We start from the raw sequence: 15,366 nt of genomic DNA, 5'->3' as shown, positions 1-15,366 counted from the left end.
TCCAATACAATTATGTAATGAGTAACTAATTTGGGATACAATCGGCAAAATGTATGTGTTATAATAATTTATTGTTGATTTGTATTGAATACTGGATACAATTGAGTAAGGATACAATTTTGATTTTTGTATCTGGTGTTTTTGAATACAACAAATATATTGTATCCCAGTATAATTAAGTAATGAGTAACTAATTTTGGATACAATCGACGAAATTTATGTGTTATAATAATTTATTGTTGATTTATAGTGAGTAATGAATACAATTGAGTACTGGATACAAATTTATGTTTTAACTAAGGAGGAAAAATACACAATTTTCTAATAGTGCATTCTGGAAAAAAAATTCTAATACAATTGTGTCTGATATATAACTATGATTTTGTATTTATTAATGTAGTTATGGGAAGCATTAATTTTCTAATCATGCAAAATACGAAATTATTAAATATGAATGTATAAAAAATCAAACAATATATGATGTATGAATGCTAATGTAGATTACTACAATATACTAAAATCTCAAATATAAAAAAAGAATCACAAAAAATATCAGATAATAGTGTTTAAAAGACGAAATCTCACGAAATACTTGGTGAATATGAAAACAAACTCACATCAAAATTGAAAAAAGACAAAATCTAAAATACAAAAATCCGAAATATAAAATACTTGGTGAATATGAAAACAAAATCACAAGAAATCTCACAAAAAATTTGGTGACTTTGAATTTACCTTTATAAATCATAATCTTTTGAATTAATTGAGAAATTTCGTGAACAAATTGTGGAAAATTGAAGAGTTAATTTTCTTGAACAAGAAATAAGTCAAAAGTGGTGAAAACAGGAAGAGAGAGAAAGTAGTGAGTTAGGGTAAAACCAAGAAAGATGAGTAAGTGAGTAGTGAGAAAGACAGTGATGTAGAAATTGGGTCAATGTGGCCTGTGGCCCTCATTTGAGAAATAAAAGAAGAAAAAAAAATTATATTAGGATACAATTTATTTCCTAAAATATTGACATTTTGACATTTTTAATAATAATTTTAAAATGTAGATGTTTTTAATAATTATGTTAGAGATTGTGACTAGTTTGCTAATTTTTCCTATATAATATATCATTAATTAAGTTGATCACACAAATTTTGTTGGGGGAGATATGACTTAAACATTACTTTTTTTTAACAGTACTTGTACTTTCTTATCAATAAATAATTTATTAACTGTTTATTTTTACCCTTCTTCCCCCAAAAATTAAGCTACTATAGATCATTCAAAATGTTAAGGTAGATCAAATGATTAATTAGTAACAATTACCCTATAAGTAAATTAGGTTTGCAAAGAATTTCTAGAATATGAAATTCTCAACAAATAATGATTATAAAAATGATGTTATGGATTAGCTAGGCCACATAAATATTTAATTTGTTTTAATTAATTTGCTACCTAATTATTGTTATAACATTAATTAACAACCATACATATAAGTGGTGTATCGATACTGTGACTCGTGTATTTGTTTCTGATAAGTGATAAGTATATCCTGCTTATCCTAGTTTTCTTGAACAATGTCCATGACGTTGCCATTATAATCTTATTTCATTTTTGTACTTTATTCGATCACCAAAAATTGTGATAGAGTAATATTTACACATTTCTTTGTTTGTAATAAGCCGATTTTGATAGGGAGTATTATACATCTAAAATAAGGATTTTTTTGGTATAAATATAATTAGTTGAGCTCCAAAATTAATAATGAACATTAGCTGGAAAGTCAAAAGATTATTGGAGTTGCCCAATTTTCTGTTGATTCAATAGGTTTTGTACATTATCTTTAGTTATTGGTTAGGGTTTCACGGACATTATAAATACTGAGCTTAGTTATGGTGAACTTACATAAATTTTGGTACTTGTTTAAGAGTTAATTACTTATATATATTCTAGTTTGTAATATTATGTATTTTATCAAATTTTAGTGTGTCCAGATACATGTATCTCGGGATATTGTTAGGATTTTCTCCTGATTTTCTTACCATATTTGAGTTTTACTTTTCTCTCGAAGGAAAGTCAAAGTAATACCATAATTATTTTTACTTTTCCCAAAAGAAAAAATATATAATTTTCTTTCATATTTGGTTTATTCTTTTCTTAGTAGAAAAACTTGAAACTCTATAAACTGAAAACTTTCTTCTCATACCAAGAACATATATAATAGCATTCACACAGTGTACACATTTACGAGTTTTTTTATGAAAATATTTTTCTCTCTAAAGTTTATATGATTAATTTTAGTTTTATATAATTATATAGATCAATTGACCATATAATAATATATGTTTTTCTTAGTAAATTTTTATGTGTTGTTTAATTTATCGTCATATGATTTGCAATTGTAAACTTCTGCATGATGCCCTGATTCTTTCAAACCCAACATATATATATGGTTTAAATTATGTCTAATTTGTTCTAGATACATTGTATATATCCAAGTGGATTCACATGTATTTGAGATACATAACCTCCCTCGCCTCTCTCCCGTCTCGCTCGCCACTCTCCTATGTATCTGGTACATGTGAATCGCACTTGCTACATACAAATACATGTGAATTACAGCAAATACATACATATGTATGTATCTAGAGTGATTCACATGTAAATTGTAACTGGATACATAATGAATTTCGTTCACCTCCCTCCCCATCTCGCTTGCCTCTCTCACTATTTTGGTATATCTGGTAGCAAAATACATGTATCTAAGTGTATATTTCTCAATGTATGATAGGAAACTCTTAATAAATAGTAAGATACATAATATCTTGAAAGTATATGTAATAATAATAGAGGAACTTTCGCATATAGCCACTCAAAAATAGCCTAATTACGCTTCATAGCTATAGTTTGCTAATTACGATTCGTAGCTACTTGTTATAGGGTAAAGAGTGGCGAGTGAGGCTGGGAGAGGGAGGAGAGAGGCGAGCTAGCAGAGAGGGCGGAGAGTGGAAGAGAGGTGAATTGTATATGTATATCGGTTAGATAATTGTATATTATACATATGTATTTGTATATTTTGGCGAGCGAGATTGGGAGAGGGAGGAGGGAGGAGAGAGGCGAGCGTGAGAGGGCAATACTTTGTATAATTCGCAGCTCAATTGTATAATTCGCAGGTACGTTTGTATAATCCACGTGTTTTTGTATAATTGAGTAATAAAAAGTCTGAAATTATACAAATATGATAAAACTCTAAATAACGAATTGATACAAACATAAACATATGAACTTTAAACAATTATACAAAATATATTATACAAATTACATTATATAAATTATATTATACAAAAGCCGAAAATTACACGTTTATACAAACTCTAAAAAGTTATACACAAAAAGATTGAATGTATATGATGACAAAACTGAAAAACCAAAGGAAATCATCGACATATACAAATACAAACCATCGTATACAAATACAAATCAAATGAAGAATTGTTAGTTGCGAATTATACAAATGTGGCGAATTATACAAACATGGCTAATTATACAAACTCGAAGTCAGCCCACGTAATTAATGGTTAATGTTAGTCACGAGTGATAATTATAGCAAACTATAACTATGATGAGTAATTATAGCCCATAATAATATATGTGGTAATGAAGTATATCTAACTATGTTGTTTTTCCTTCACTAATTAATTTCCATATTAATTGTTTCATCTTTTATTCAGTATAAAATAGTAATACATAAATTACTAAAAAATTATACATATTTTATTTGATATGAAATCGTGAAATGTAATTAAACATCATATTCGATATGTTAAATTTTGTGCAAACAACACTAAAAAGCTATCAAACATCGTATTAATTAGCTATGCTAATTTTAATATATGAACAAAGGGTGTCAATGAAACGGTTCGGTCAGTTATTTTTTTTAAATTATATCATTTTAATTTTTGAATATTTTATAATATATAACCAAACTTAGATTTTTAAAAAGCATCTCAATCAATTTATAGTATCGTCTTCTTTTATAACTAGCGAATCTGTCACCCTATTATGCTCCCTCATAATAAACTGATTTCTAACTTAGTCTATAATTACTTAATATATTAGAAATAATCTTTCATGATCGAAAAAAAAAATTGATTTTTTCCTAATTTTACAATGAGTTAAAAAAAATAAAAAATTGACAAGTACAAAAACCAATTGAGGGCCCTTGTGTACTACAATGTTACAAACAAAGAATGATAATGACAACAACCTAATTCAAACCTAATAACCTGATGTTTGCTATAGTAATTAATTATTAAAATCGTATTTATACCCAAAAACAAAATATTAAAGTGGACCATATGATATTAGTGGAAAAGAACCTAAAGTTTTTAAAAAAAAATTAAGGATATATCTTTTTGAGTCACCCACTATATATGATGATTAACATTATCCATGAATTTATCATACAAAGACTATTCCTTCTATCGGTACGACAAATAAAAAGGTTAACGATAATAATATGATTGTTATAATATTATATTTAGCGATAATAATAAATATGAATATTTATAATCGGCTAAGATTTTATATTCTATGCTTCCTTTGGCAATTTCTGTGGCAATATTTAGTATTTGGAGGGTCAAAAGAAATTATTTTTGCCTACTTATTTTGATCAGTAATTGTTATGACTTTAGTGCATTTTACGCCTGTAATTTTCAAGTCCAAAAATTCATTAACAAAGATAACAATTTTACATCCAGAACTTAAATTTGAAATATCTGAATAAAAAATATGAATTTATCACTTTATCATAACTTTATTAACGGCTGAGATTCTATAACCAATACATCTTTTAGAATTTATGTGAAAATATTACTATTTGACATGTCAAAAAGGACGATTACTTGAGAGTGAAAAAAAGAGTTAATTTCAAATTGACAATAAAATAATGGATTTAATTTATCTATATTGTTAGTGCAATCTTTCCAAAACTATTAATGGCGTTTAACATGTGATAACATATTATTTTTATTTTTACCCAATTTATTATTTAATATTTGACATAAAATTTACATGTAATTAATATAATCACCTTAATTATATAAGACATTCACTTAATTAAAATATATATGCCATCAAAGTGATATATATCAAACAAGAACCGTCAAGAATAAGTGATATATATCAAACAAGAACCGTCAAGAATTGTACGTGGTGGAGTGCTAAATACGATATCGTCTTTCATAAGGAGCACTTTACTCTTATCTGGTACTTTCCGTCTCGAATTAAATTTAATTGAACCACATCATAAATATCAAATATCAGATTATATGAAATCGGAAAAAAATGTCATACATTTAACAGAAAACAATATTAAAAAGCACACAAAATAGACTCATTATATGGTAAAGGAGATTAGCTTTACGTACAAATAAACTTTGTTTAAACTCTCTAATCTCATTTGCTATAACCTGATGTTGCTAACGTAATTATATTAATTATTAAAATGGTTTGTATACCCAATTCATTTTTTTATTATTAAAATGGATCATGATCGATGTTAGTGGAAAAGAACATAAAATCGAAAAAAGCTTAAGGATATATCTTTTTGAGTTGCCCACTATATATGATTTGATTAAATAATGAATTTATCATACAAAGAATATTATTTCCATTCTTCGTAGCTCTTTCTTTACTCCTCAATATAGTTATACTATGCGTTAAGATTTTCACCACCTATCCAAATGCTGGAGAATCGACTCGAATTGGCTGAGATTTTTTGTTTTTGATTGAATGTTTGTTATTTTACTAAAGCTTGATTAATTCAAAATTGTGTTAGAAATTTCTAAATTGAAGAGATAAAACACTCACTAATAAGGATTAATAAAGACAATAACTTGTTAAGCGAAACTTGAATTTAAAACCTTTGATAATGATTAAAAACCTACACATTTCTTAAACAGTTTGGTTATTACTTAGGTCTTAGTGCATTTTATGGATGTACTTTTGAAGTTCGAAAGTTTTATATTAAAGGTAAAGTAGTTTTTAACAAAGACAATAATTTCATATTTAGAGCTCGACTTTGAAACATTTAATTAATTATGAAAAAATAGCTATCGATTACCATAACACTTATTGGTGGCTGAGATTTCATATCCATTACTTCTCACAGCAATTATGTGGAAATAGTACTATTTCAAAAGTCAAAAAGGGTGATCACTTAAGAGGGGAAAAAAGGGCTAATTCCAAATGGATGATAAAATAATGAATTTTAATTTATATATATGGTTAGTACATTTTTAAAAAAACTATTAATGGAGTTTAACATGTAATAACATATATATTTTTTACCTGATATATTATTTAATATTTGACATTAAAATCGACATGTAATTAATTTAATCACCTTGATTATATAAGACATTCACCTAAGAGTGTTAAGTACTAAAATTAATTGAAGGGCCGATTTTTTAACTATACAACTTAACAACTGTATTTATACCAATATAGCAATACTTTTTTTTTCAATTATATAGCAATACTTTTTTTTCAAAAGTAGAATTTAAATTTTAAAAAAAAAATTCCAAATCTGCCATGCTTATCCCGATTCCCATAAATTTCTCCAATAATTTATCTTCCCTAATTTATTCAAATATGCTATATATTATCTCCCATAAATAGAGGTTTTCTATCAAAACAAAACTCCCTTTCTCTGAGTTATCTTATTCATATTTTTGAATTCATAGTTGTTATAAATGGTTGTATATAATAGATATCATGAACACTTTTGGATTACGTGTTGTCACATATCCAGAAATATTGATAAAAACTTATTGGATGATATTCTGTTGTTGATTTGATATGGTAAATAAGTCAAATTCTTGGTGAAATTATGGTAAATAGGCACAAATTTATGGTAAAAATAAAGGATCATAATAATGGTGTATATAGTAAAACAAATGTTTGGAGTATACACCAACCTAAAACAATAAATTGAAAAGTATTAGATGTTAGTATATTAGTTTGGACGCTACAATAATTAACACTCAATTACTGTAAAATTGGTTTACTTTAGTTACAACTGGTACAAAACTTGGTATAAATGATGGTATATATAACAACCAAATGTCATAATGATGATGGTATATTATCTTACATATGAACATACGTATATTAAAATGACTGCAGTAATAAATTATTTGGTGTAATTGGTGGTGTAAAAAACTACAAATTTGACGATCTATGGTATATAATTAGAACCTCATAAATAAAAATATTGTACATATTTTAGTGTATTTTAAGTATGTGAATTGGTGTAAATAATAATATGAAAAATAGTTCCTACATTTATTGAAGTAACCTGATAAAATCATAAATTTTAAAAATTGGTTTAAGGGTATGTAATCTTTGACTGTTTTTTTTTTAAGTTTATTAAATGGGTAAAATATTGGTAAAATACTTTGGTATTTCTTTGACTGGTTTTTTTAAGATCATTAAATGGTTAAAATTTTGGTAAAATACTTTGATATTTCAATAAATGGCTTATGACTACAATCTTGGTTAACACTGAAATCATAAAAAAAAACACGTTGTTAAAAAAAAATTGGTTTACATATGAAAGAAAAAAACACAAAACGGGGTAAACACATTGGTATGTATACCAACCTGCAACTTTGAAAGAAATCCAATCGATCATATACAAGCATTTAGTATAATTTTTCAATAATTATAAAACCCAATTTATACCTAAATTTATACCAAACTCATACATGTACAAACCAAACTCACACTATAAATTTATCACAAAATTTAACCAAAAAAAGCAATCAAATAAATGCATAATCACATAATAAAGACAATATCCAACAACGAACTCAAAACCATAAACGCAACTAAAGTACAATCCAAAATAACAAAAGAGATTCAAAACCATAAAACATTCATGAAATTATGTCTTAAGAAATAACACTTTTTACTCCTTGACCCTACGATTTGACCGACCACCTTGCTTAGAAGCTTTATCTTCACAAACAGATTCAGTATCAATTTTCATCTTTCATATTCCCACAGTAATGCTCCAAATCTCAACCGAAGATTTTCAGCATTTACACCCGACATAGATATGTTCATATCTCCACGGCACACGTATTCAGCAAAAACACAGGTATACAGACCACAATCCCTACAAATATTACCCAATCAGCATAATTAGTACAATACATAGTATAATCAACCACAAAAAAGACACATTATACTTTTACGCGGAGTCTTTTCTATCGAAAATTGATAACTTTTTTGGTTAGTTGGATTGTGAATCGTTTATGTGAAGAAGATTAAAGGTTAAGAAAAATGAAGAAGAATATGGAAGAGAACCCCTTTTGACTTCCCAAAATATTTCAAGATTTCTTGAAACTATAACTCTACATTGATAAGTACACCCCTTTCTTGGTAAAAAAATAATTTTATCAAAAAAGGAATAAACTAATTATGATCCCCAAAAGGTCCACTAAGCCTAAAAAGGGGAAAAAAAATAAAAGTAATGAATCGTGTGTATTTGAAATTGTTTAGGAGAGAGAATATTTGGTAAATATTAATATCCTAATTATACTCCATATAAAAGGCACAAAATACTAATAGTATGAGAGAGAAAAATCTGTAAAACAAAATTAAAATAAATACAAAAATTAAATGTTTTGTTATGTATGTAATTTAAAAACCTAGTTTGTAATTAAATATAAGTATATTGATATTTTGTTAATAAAAGTCTTAAGTAGTATATTTTTGTAATTATCAATTGAATGGCACTATGAATATCAAATATAGGATTACGAAATCATAAACAATTACTTACACACCTAAACATAAAATAATATTAAAAAGCACAAAGAATAGACTCATGGTAAAGGAGATTAGCTTTACAGCTAAACTTTGCTTAAACTCTCTAATCTCATTGGCTAACAAGCAATGGTGGAGCCAGAACTTTGACAAAGAGGTGTCAAAATATAAAGAAGTAAAATCGCGTAGAGGTCAAGGAGTGTCAATATGTAATATATATACATAAAAAAATATTTTTAGTCTAACTACACAATGTAATTTTCCGACGAAGAGGTGTCGATCGACACCCCTCAACTTCATGTGGCTCCGCCACTGCTAACAAGTGACAAAGACCTACTTAAGTGAGTCACTTCACATGGACAATATTTGCTGTGGGGTGGGGGGATTTAGGATTAGTTTTAAAATATAGATTATTAAAAAATATTATAAATTAAGTCATAATAATTAATAATTTAGAATGTATATATATATATATATATATATATTCCTTTAACTCTTCGAAAAATAAGTGTGTCACGTAAAATAAGGGGTTGTTTGGTAGCTGGTATTTTGAAAAAAAAAATATCATGTATAATATTATGATATATTCATCATTAATGTTATGCATATAGTAAATTTTTAAGTATGAATTTTTAATGAAAAAAATTGTATTCAAATGGTATTTTATCAGCTATGGTCATAACTTCATGTAGAAAGACAATAATCACAAACACATTCAAATCATATACTCACCCTCTTTTTGTCATAATCACAACACATTCAAATCACTATAAACAAACACATTTTTCTTTTAAAAAACATTCACCTTTTCACTTAAAACAATAACAACTTTTCAATCTTCAACTTTCTTGAGTCAATCAACCACATTTTCCTCATCTACATCTTTCAAAAAGGAAGATCAATTCAAGAACAACAAGACTTGATTAATGGACGTTGTTACACAAATCAAATCGAGCAACAACTTATTTGTTATTACCACAAAGCTTTACGCGATCAAGGAGGCTATCGTGGATCGAGTAGAGATGCATAAAAATATTTGTGAACAAAGGAGTCAATGGAACACTATTCTTTTGATATCAATTAAATGGTGAAGTGTTTGAAATGAAATTAGCTTTAAAGTTAGGAAGGAGTTTATTAGAGCTAAGGGATTTTGCTAATAATTCATATTCTTCATGTAAAATCCAAGAGCTACATGAATTTGCAAGCAAACTATTTTAGTACCACTTGATATTTGATCTTGTAACTTTTATTGATAGATTCAGTTATATTACTGAAGCAAAAATACTTTTTAGCGATAATAAATATACTCATTAACAAAGGATGGTAAAGTTTTTACCTGCAATAATTAATTGTTATTGGATCCAATATCGCTATAGGTTTTAGGCACATTTACAAAGAGTGTTAATTGTTGGGATCGAAATAATTAGGTGACATGCGGAAGCTAGCAAAACAATCCTCGATAGACCATGAGTAAGAAGAAAAACGAAAAATATACCAAAAGACACAAAGATTTAACGCGGTTCGATCAACCGACGTACATTCACAAAGGAAATGAGCAATTCACTATATAAAATATAGAGATAAATAATCTTACCCAATTCACTCTCAAAGTCCCTAGGACTACATTGTGAACGCCGATTAAGTTAGAAGGAACGAGTCTCTATTTATAGAGTCCTAAACATTTTTCTACAAGAAAAGGACTAGTCAAATATGGAGACTTTATGTTTTCCTTTTAGGAAAAAGAAAACTCATTCATGGTAAGAAATTCAGGGCAAATATCCAACATTAATTGCCACATGAAATAACTTATATTATCCCTTATAATAAGCTTTGTAGTCATAATAGGCCAATCATCAACTAAAATGGAGTTCTATGACTACCAATCTTTTTGATAAAAGAGCCCTACTATTCAAGAAAACCATAACCAAAAAAATAAAAATACAACAAGCCACTAGTAGGTACATAGGAAATGCCGACCACTACATAAGCCACTAGTAGCTGAGAGAACGAACAACGTTTACTACATATGAACATGTTGCCATGTCCAGTTTGCAACTTTGAGACTTTCAAGCTTTCTTTAATGCCATCGATCTTGCACGTAGATTTAAGAAAATCCCCCTACAAATCGAAAACGAGAAAGGATAGATCAATGATATTGTGAAATCATTGAGGTGGGAATGAAGTTGAACATATTGGAACCAGTAACAAGTATAGGTAAATGTAGCATACCAGCCACATGCCACAATGCTGTGAAAGATGACTCGGAACTGAAGTGGCACATACTGGTGATTAATCCAACCCACGACGGGCCAAAACTGCATAGTTTTGAATGATATGTACAGTTAGAATTCACTATAGAACAGGAAAAATCAATTTTGAACTCGACAGAGGAGGGATTTGACAAACCGTCCAAGACGTATACTGCACTTTTGGATATTCCCTCTTAATATTAGATTTCACCTGGATCCAGGGTCTACCTGTACATAATAAAGATTCCATCAGCACAAAGCTTCGTTGTGTGTACATATGATTATACTTTTTTTTCATGACAGTGGTATTTAGGCCAGTTTCCCCGCACCTCAACTATTCCTTCACCTACCTGCTAACTTCAACCAACACAAATGACCGAATAACTCGGCCAAGGTTTAGACAGATGGGAAGAAATCACCTAGTATTTTTTTCCGTGAGGATTTGAAACGGAGACCTTATATATAATTACACTTCTAGGTAATGAAAGAAGACTTACAACATGTACTTTATGGGTTCCTGAAGACGGATTTGTTTTGCACAATTACCGCTTCACTTTACCAAAACAATACCTACTAGCAATGCAATGATGTCAAACTTGTGTATGCTTCCATAACTGGTGCAGTGTTTGGTTTGAAGGTGAAAAGTAGGGTAATGTAGAGGAATCATTTGATTAGTGTTTACTTCAGATCGATGAGAAGAAATTGCCAAGTGTTTTTGCTTCTATTGGGATTTGAACATGAAACCTCATGATTCTCAACAGTATTTTTGATCATCTTGTATCCTCTAGCTACAGTTAGATGGACGTGATTATGCTGTCTGAGTCGGTAATTTAGGTTCCAATTTCGTAAATTCAATCTATCTATTCGCGTGCTTAGTTGCAAAAGCATCATCTAATCTGTGACATAGTTAAGTTGCAAAGATGAGTTGTAGCTTGGCAAAAACTTACTTTCAATAACTAATCCATAGTAAATCATGAAAAGCAAGTTATTCCAAGGAGAAGATGTCACTTGTTCCAGAACCACCTGAAACAATTACAATGCCACTCGAATTATCAAAATGAACAACTAATCTACTCGTTCGTTTAGAGTTTTCTCCAACTGGAAATACAGTTTGACCAAATGGTAATATAGCGAAGGAATTCTATCATTATAAATCAATGCTGAAAATAATCTTTTAACTGATAAAAGAAAAGAAAAAAAAGAAGAGTGAAGTGTAATGTGACACAAAAGGATGTTACGAGAGCCAATAAGTACAAGATGATCTGGAACTTTTTTTTTCCAGATACTTACTGTAAATTATCCAAAGAAGAAGAGTTTTCGGTACCTTTTTTGCAACAGTTGCTGTGTCTTTCTTCCCCTTGAAAAGCTTGTCCAGCAATAAGTGAAGAAAATGCCCAAATGGTCCAAGATAGGCAAAGCCAAAAAGCTGCATGTAGTTATGTTAAAAGTCAATAACAATCCCAGATAGCAACTTATATGCGCAACCCGAAATTACATACAAAGGATACATGATTCAGATAATAAGTGCCGTATCAAAAATGAATCTTGAGATGGAAGTAAACTTGACAAAGCACTACAACTGGACTAAGTCTCGGAAGTTAAAAATCCTAATATATGCTTATTGGCTGTTGTTTGTTCTGTTTTCGTAAACAGAACTTCAGAGCAGCTAAAGATAAATGAAAGTGTTTTCAAGCATCATTTCATATCACTTTCAGTTACCTTTTCCTATCCTTCTGATTTATTTATACAGTGCACTCCTAAGCTATGTTTCTCGGACACTCCAAAATGTTGTCACGACCATGTCGTAGCCTCCAAAACTGGATAGCTTTTGGATGATCCAACACACACCCGGCAGTTTTCCAGATCCCAACATAGTTTAAGTGTGGCGAAGGAAGTTATCCAGCTTTTACAATCCCATTTTGCCGAGACATACTAGAATGTTTGTGTTTAGTTAAAAATATTCAGACAGTCTACAGAAAATTTGAGTAAATTATGAGATGATGGCAGTCCTATTAGTATATAGATTGAATGGATGTCTTTGTAAAGAATCATACGATTGATGGTTTTCCACATTTTAGTATACTTCTTGTAGACGAGGTTTTCCACCAGAAATACAAACAAGAAAATGCTTTATCAAAATGAGCTTGGATGAGAGTACTGCGGGTCAGACTAAAGGTAAACAGCACGCTAAGAAGGTATTGTTTTCTTAGTCGGACTTTACTACATGATGTCTTTAATGAAAAAGTACAAAGAGGCTAAAACCTATGTTACTCGGTCTTTTCAAAAATGTCAATGGGTGGGTGCATGTCTTAGTCTCTAAAAGTAGTGTATTTTTGGAGAATTCGACGCAGGTGCGGCATCAAAAGTGAAGAGTCCGCACAACTTAGGCTACAAGTGACCTATAGCAGACAATACAGCATAAGGGACTAGGACAGTGCGCTACAGAATCAGGTTAATCTTAATCAAATTAATCAGAATACCAAGAACTCGTGAATAAGATCAGGGCAGAGTCAAAAAAGTATTCTACTGGTAGCATTTTGCCTTGCTTCAAGAAAGAGGATGCAGAATAAGAAGAAAATATTGAGCTGATGCAGGACCATCTATTTCCAGAAACTGCCGTTACTAACGAGAGACGTTATCAAACTATCATGTGTTTAAAGATATTTGATAAAAAGACACTCCTTGAGATTCATCAAAGTGATATATTGTATGTATATTATGTTCATGCTCAAATGAGAACTATGTTACTCAGACTCCAAAAATGTTGCCGCACCCTGTGTCAGATCCCCCAAAACAACACTACTTTTGGATGATCCGACACACATCCATCAGCATCTTTGAAGAGTCCTAGCAACATAGTATGAGAAGATTATGGTGCAATGAAGTTGATGAAGTCAAACAGATTTCTCACAGCCAGCTACACTTCACAGTAAAAAGTATAAACACAAAAAGGAAAAGGAAATAAGGAAGGAATTCAAATAGTTACCACTTTCAGAAGAAGGCGTCTCATTTGAAGTCTCTTAATGCCAGTAATCTTCTGAGCCACTATATCACTAAGCGCCGACAAAACTGCAGCTGTTATCGCCTGCAATTATAAATTGCAAAATTTAGAAACTAAAAAAATAAAATCACAAGACCAATCAAGCTAAAGAAGTCTTTAAACACAACCTAAACCATCAACTCAATCAACTACGTCTCAATCCCAAACTAGTTAAATTCAACTATATAAATCCTCTACATTCATTCTATTCAATTCAGGTCCATTAATACCCCCACACACAGATGGAGATGTGATAAACCTCTTTACTCACTACGCACTAATCCCTCCGTTTCATTTTGTTAGTCTTACTTTCCGTTATAGTCCATATCATTCCTTTATAGTTCGTTCAAAAAGAATGTCTCTTTCCTTTTTTGACAACGGTTTAATTTCAACTTTCCACGTTATATGTTTGACACCACAAATTAATGGACATTTTTGTATGTTTTACATATCTTTAGTAGAGTAAAAGGGTCAAAATCACACCTAAAGTATTTTTTTCGAGTTTTATAATTAAACTATCGTCAACTATTAAAAGTCAAAACACAACTCAACAATTAATTGATCCCTTTTCCTACCTCGGTGATATTTCAGGTAGAAAAAAAAAAGTGAACAACTGACGGTTGAGGTGTATTTTGATAAATAATAAGTGATAGTTCACGTTAGTTCAAGTATGAAACTCGAAAAATGGAGATGAGATCTCAGTTCTTAAATTGCAACACCCACATCATAAATTGAACTTAACAGCTCGAAATAACCAAACCCCACTTCACAAATCAGACAAAATTGAAGCACAGAAAGAAAAATTAGTCAAAAAAACAGAAAAAATCAAGAAAGTGAGAAAAAGGTGAGACCTTTGTTCTTAAAGGGTGTTGTTGAAGTTGTATCAAGTAATTCTGCAACCCCTTTTTAGCTATTGATCCCATTTTTGTTCTTTTTTGCTCTTCTTCTTCTTCTTCAGTTCATCAATTGTTGACTCTTCTTATGAATGATGATGAATTTCAGTCTTGTGATGTTTGGTTTACATCTAAATATCTACACTAAATAGCATGTAGGACCTATTTGGGGACCATGTAAGACCTAATTATAAACGTGCTTTTAATTTAATTTCGGTTAATATTTATATAATCTAATTTTAGATGGGGCATATTCAGGGCGTGTGTTTATTTGTTGAACTTCATATAAGTTTAAATGTTTATTTATACATATTCAAAGTTAAAGAGTTTAATATTAGTTGAAGTTAAATTAAAAAGACATAT

General features: G+C 29.6%; 1 protein-coding gene across 1 annotated transcript; it reads right to left on the bottom strand.

Annotated features, from left to right (window-relative positions):
* Positions 1-10,601: 10,601 nt before the first annotated feature.
* Positions 10,602-15,076, bottom strand: LOC125830276 (peroxisomal membrane protein PMP22-like). Its single transcript, XM_049509490.1, has 7 exons — positions 14,962-15,076; positions 14,057-14,155; positions 12,395-12,496; positions 12,018-12,093; positions 11,228-11,298; positions 11,051-11,136; positions 10,602-10,939 (listed from the first exon to the last, which is right to left on the bottom strand). Exons 1-7 carry the CDS (start codon positions 15,031-15,033, stop codon positions 10,888-10,890), a joined length of 558 nt encoding a protein of 185 aa, XP_049365447.1. The 5' UTR covers positions 15,034-15,076; the 3' UTR covers positions 10,602-10,887.
* Positions 15,077-15,366: the final 290 nt, after the last annotated feature.

Source organism: Solanum verrucosum, unplaced genomic scaffold (genome assembly GCF_900185275.1).
Source record: "Solanum verrucosum unplaced genomic scaffold, falcon-dt-bn FXZP01000072.1, whole genome shotgun sequence".
Taxonomy (NCBI): domain Eukaryota; kingdom Viridiplantae; phylum Streptophyta; class Magnoliopsida; order Solanales; family Solanaceae; genus Solanum; species Solanum verrucosum.
Note: the sequence above shows the minus strand (reverse complement) of the source record. Positions and strands in the feature narration are given on the sequence as shown.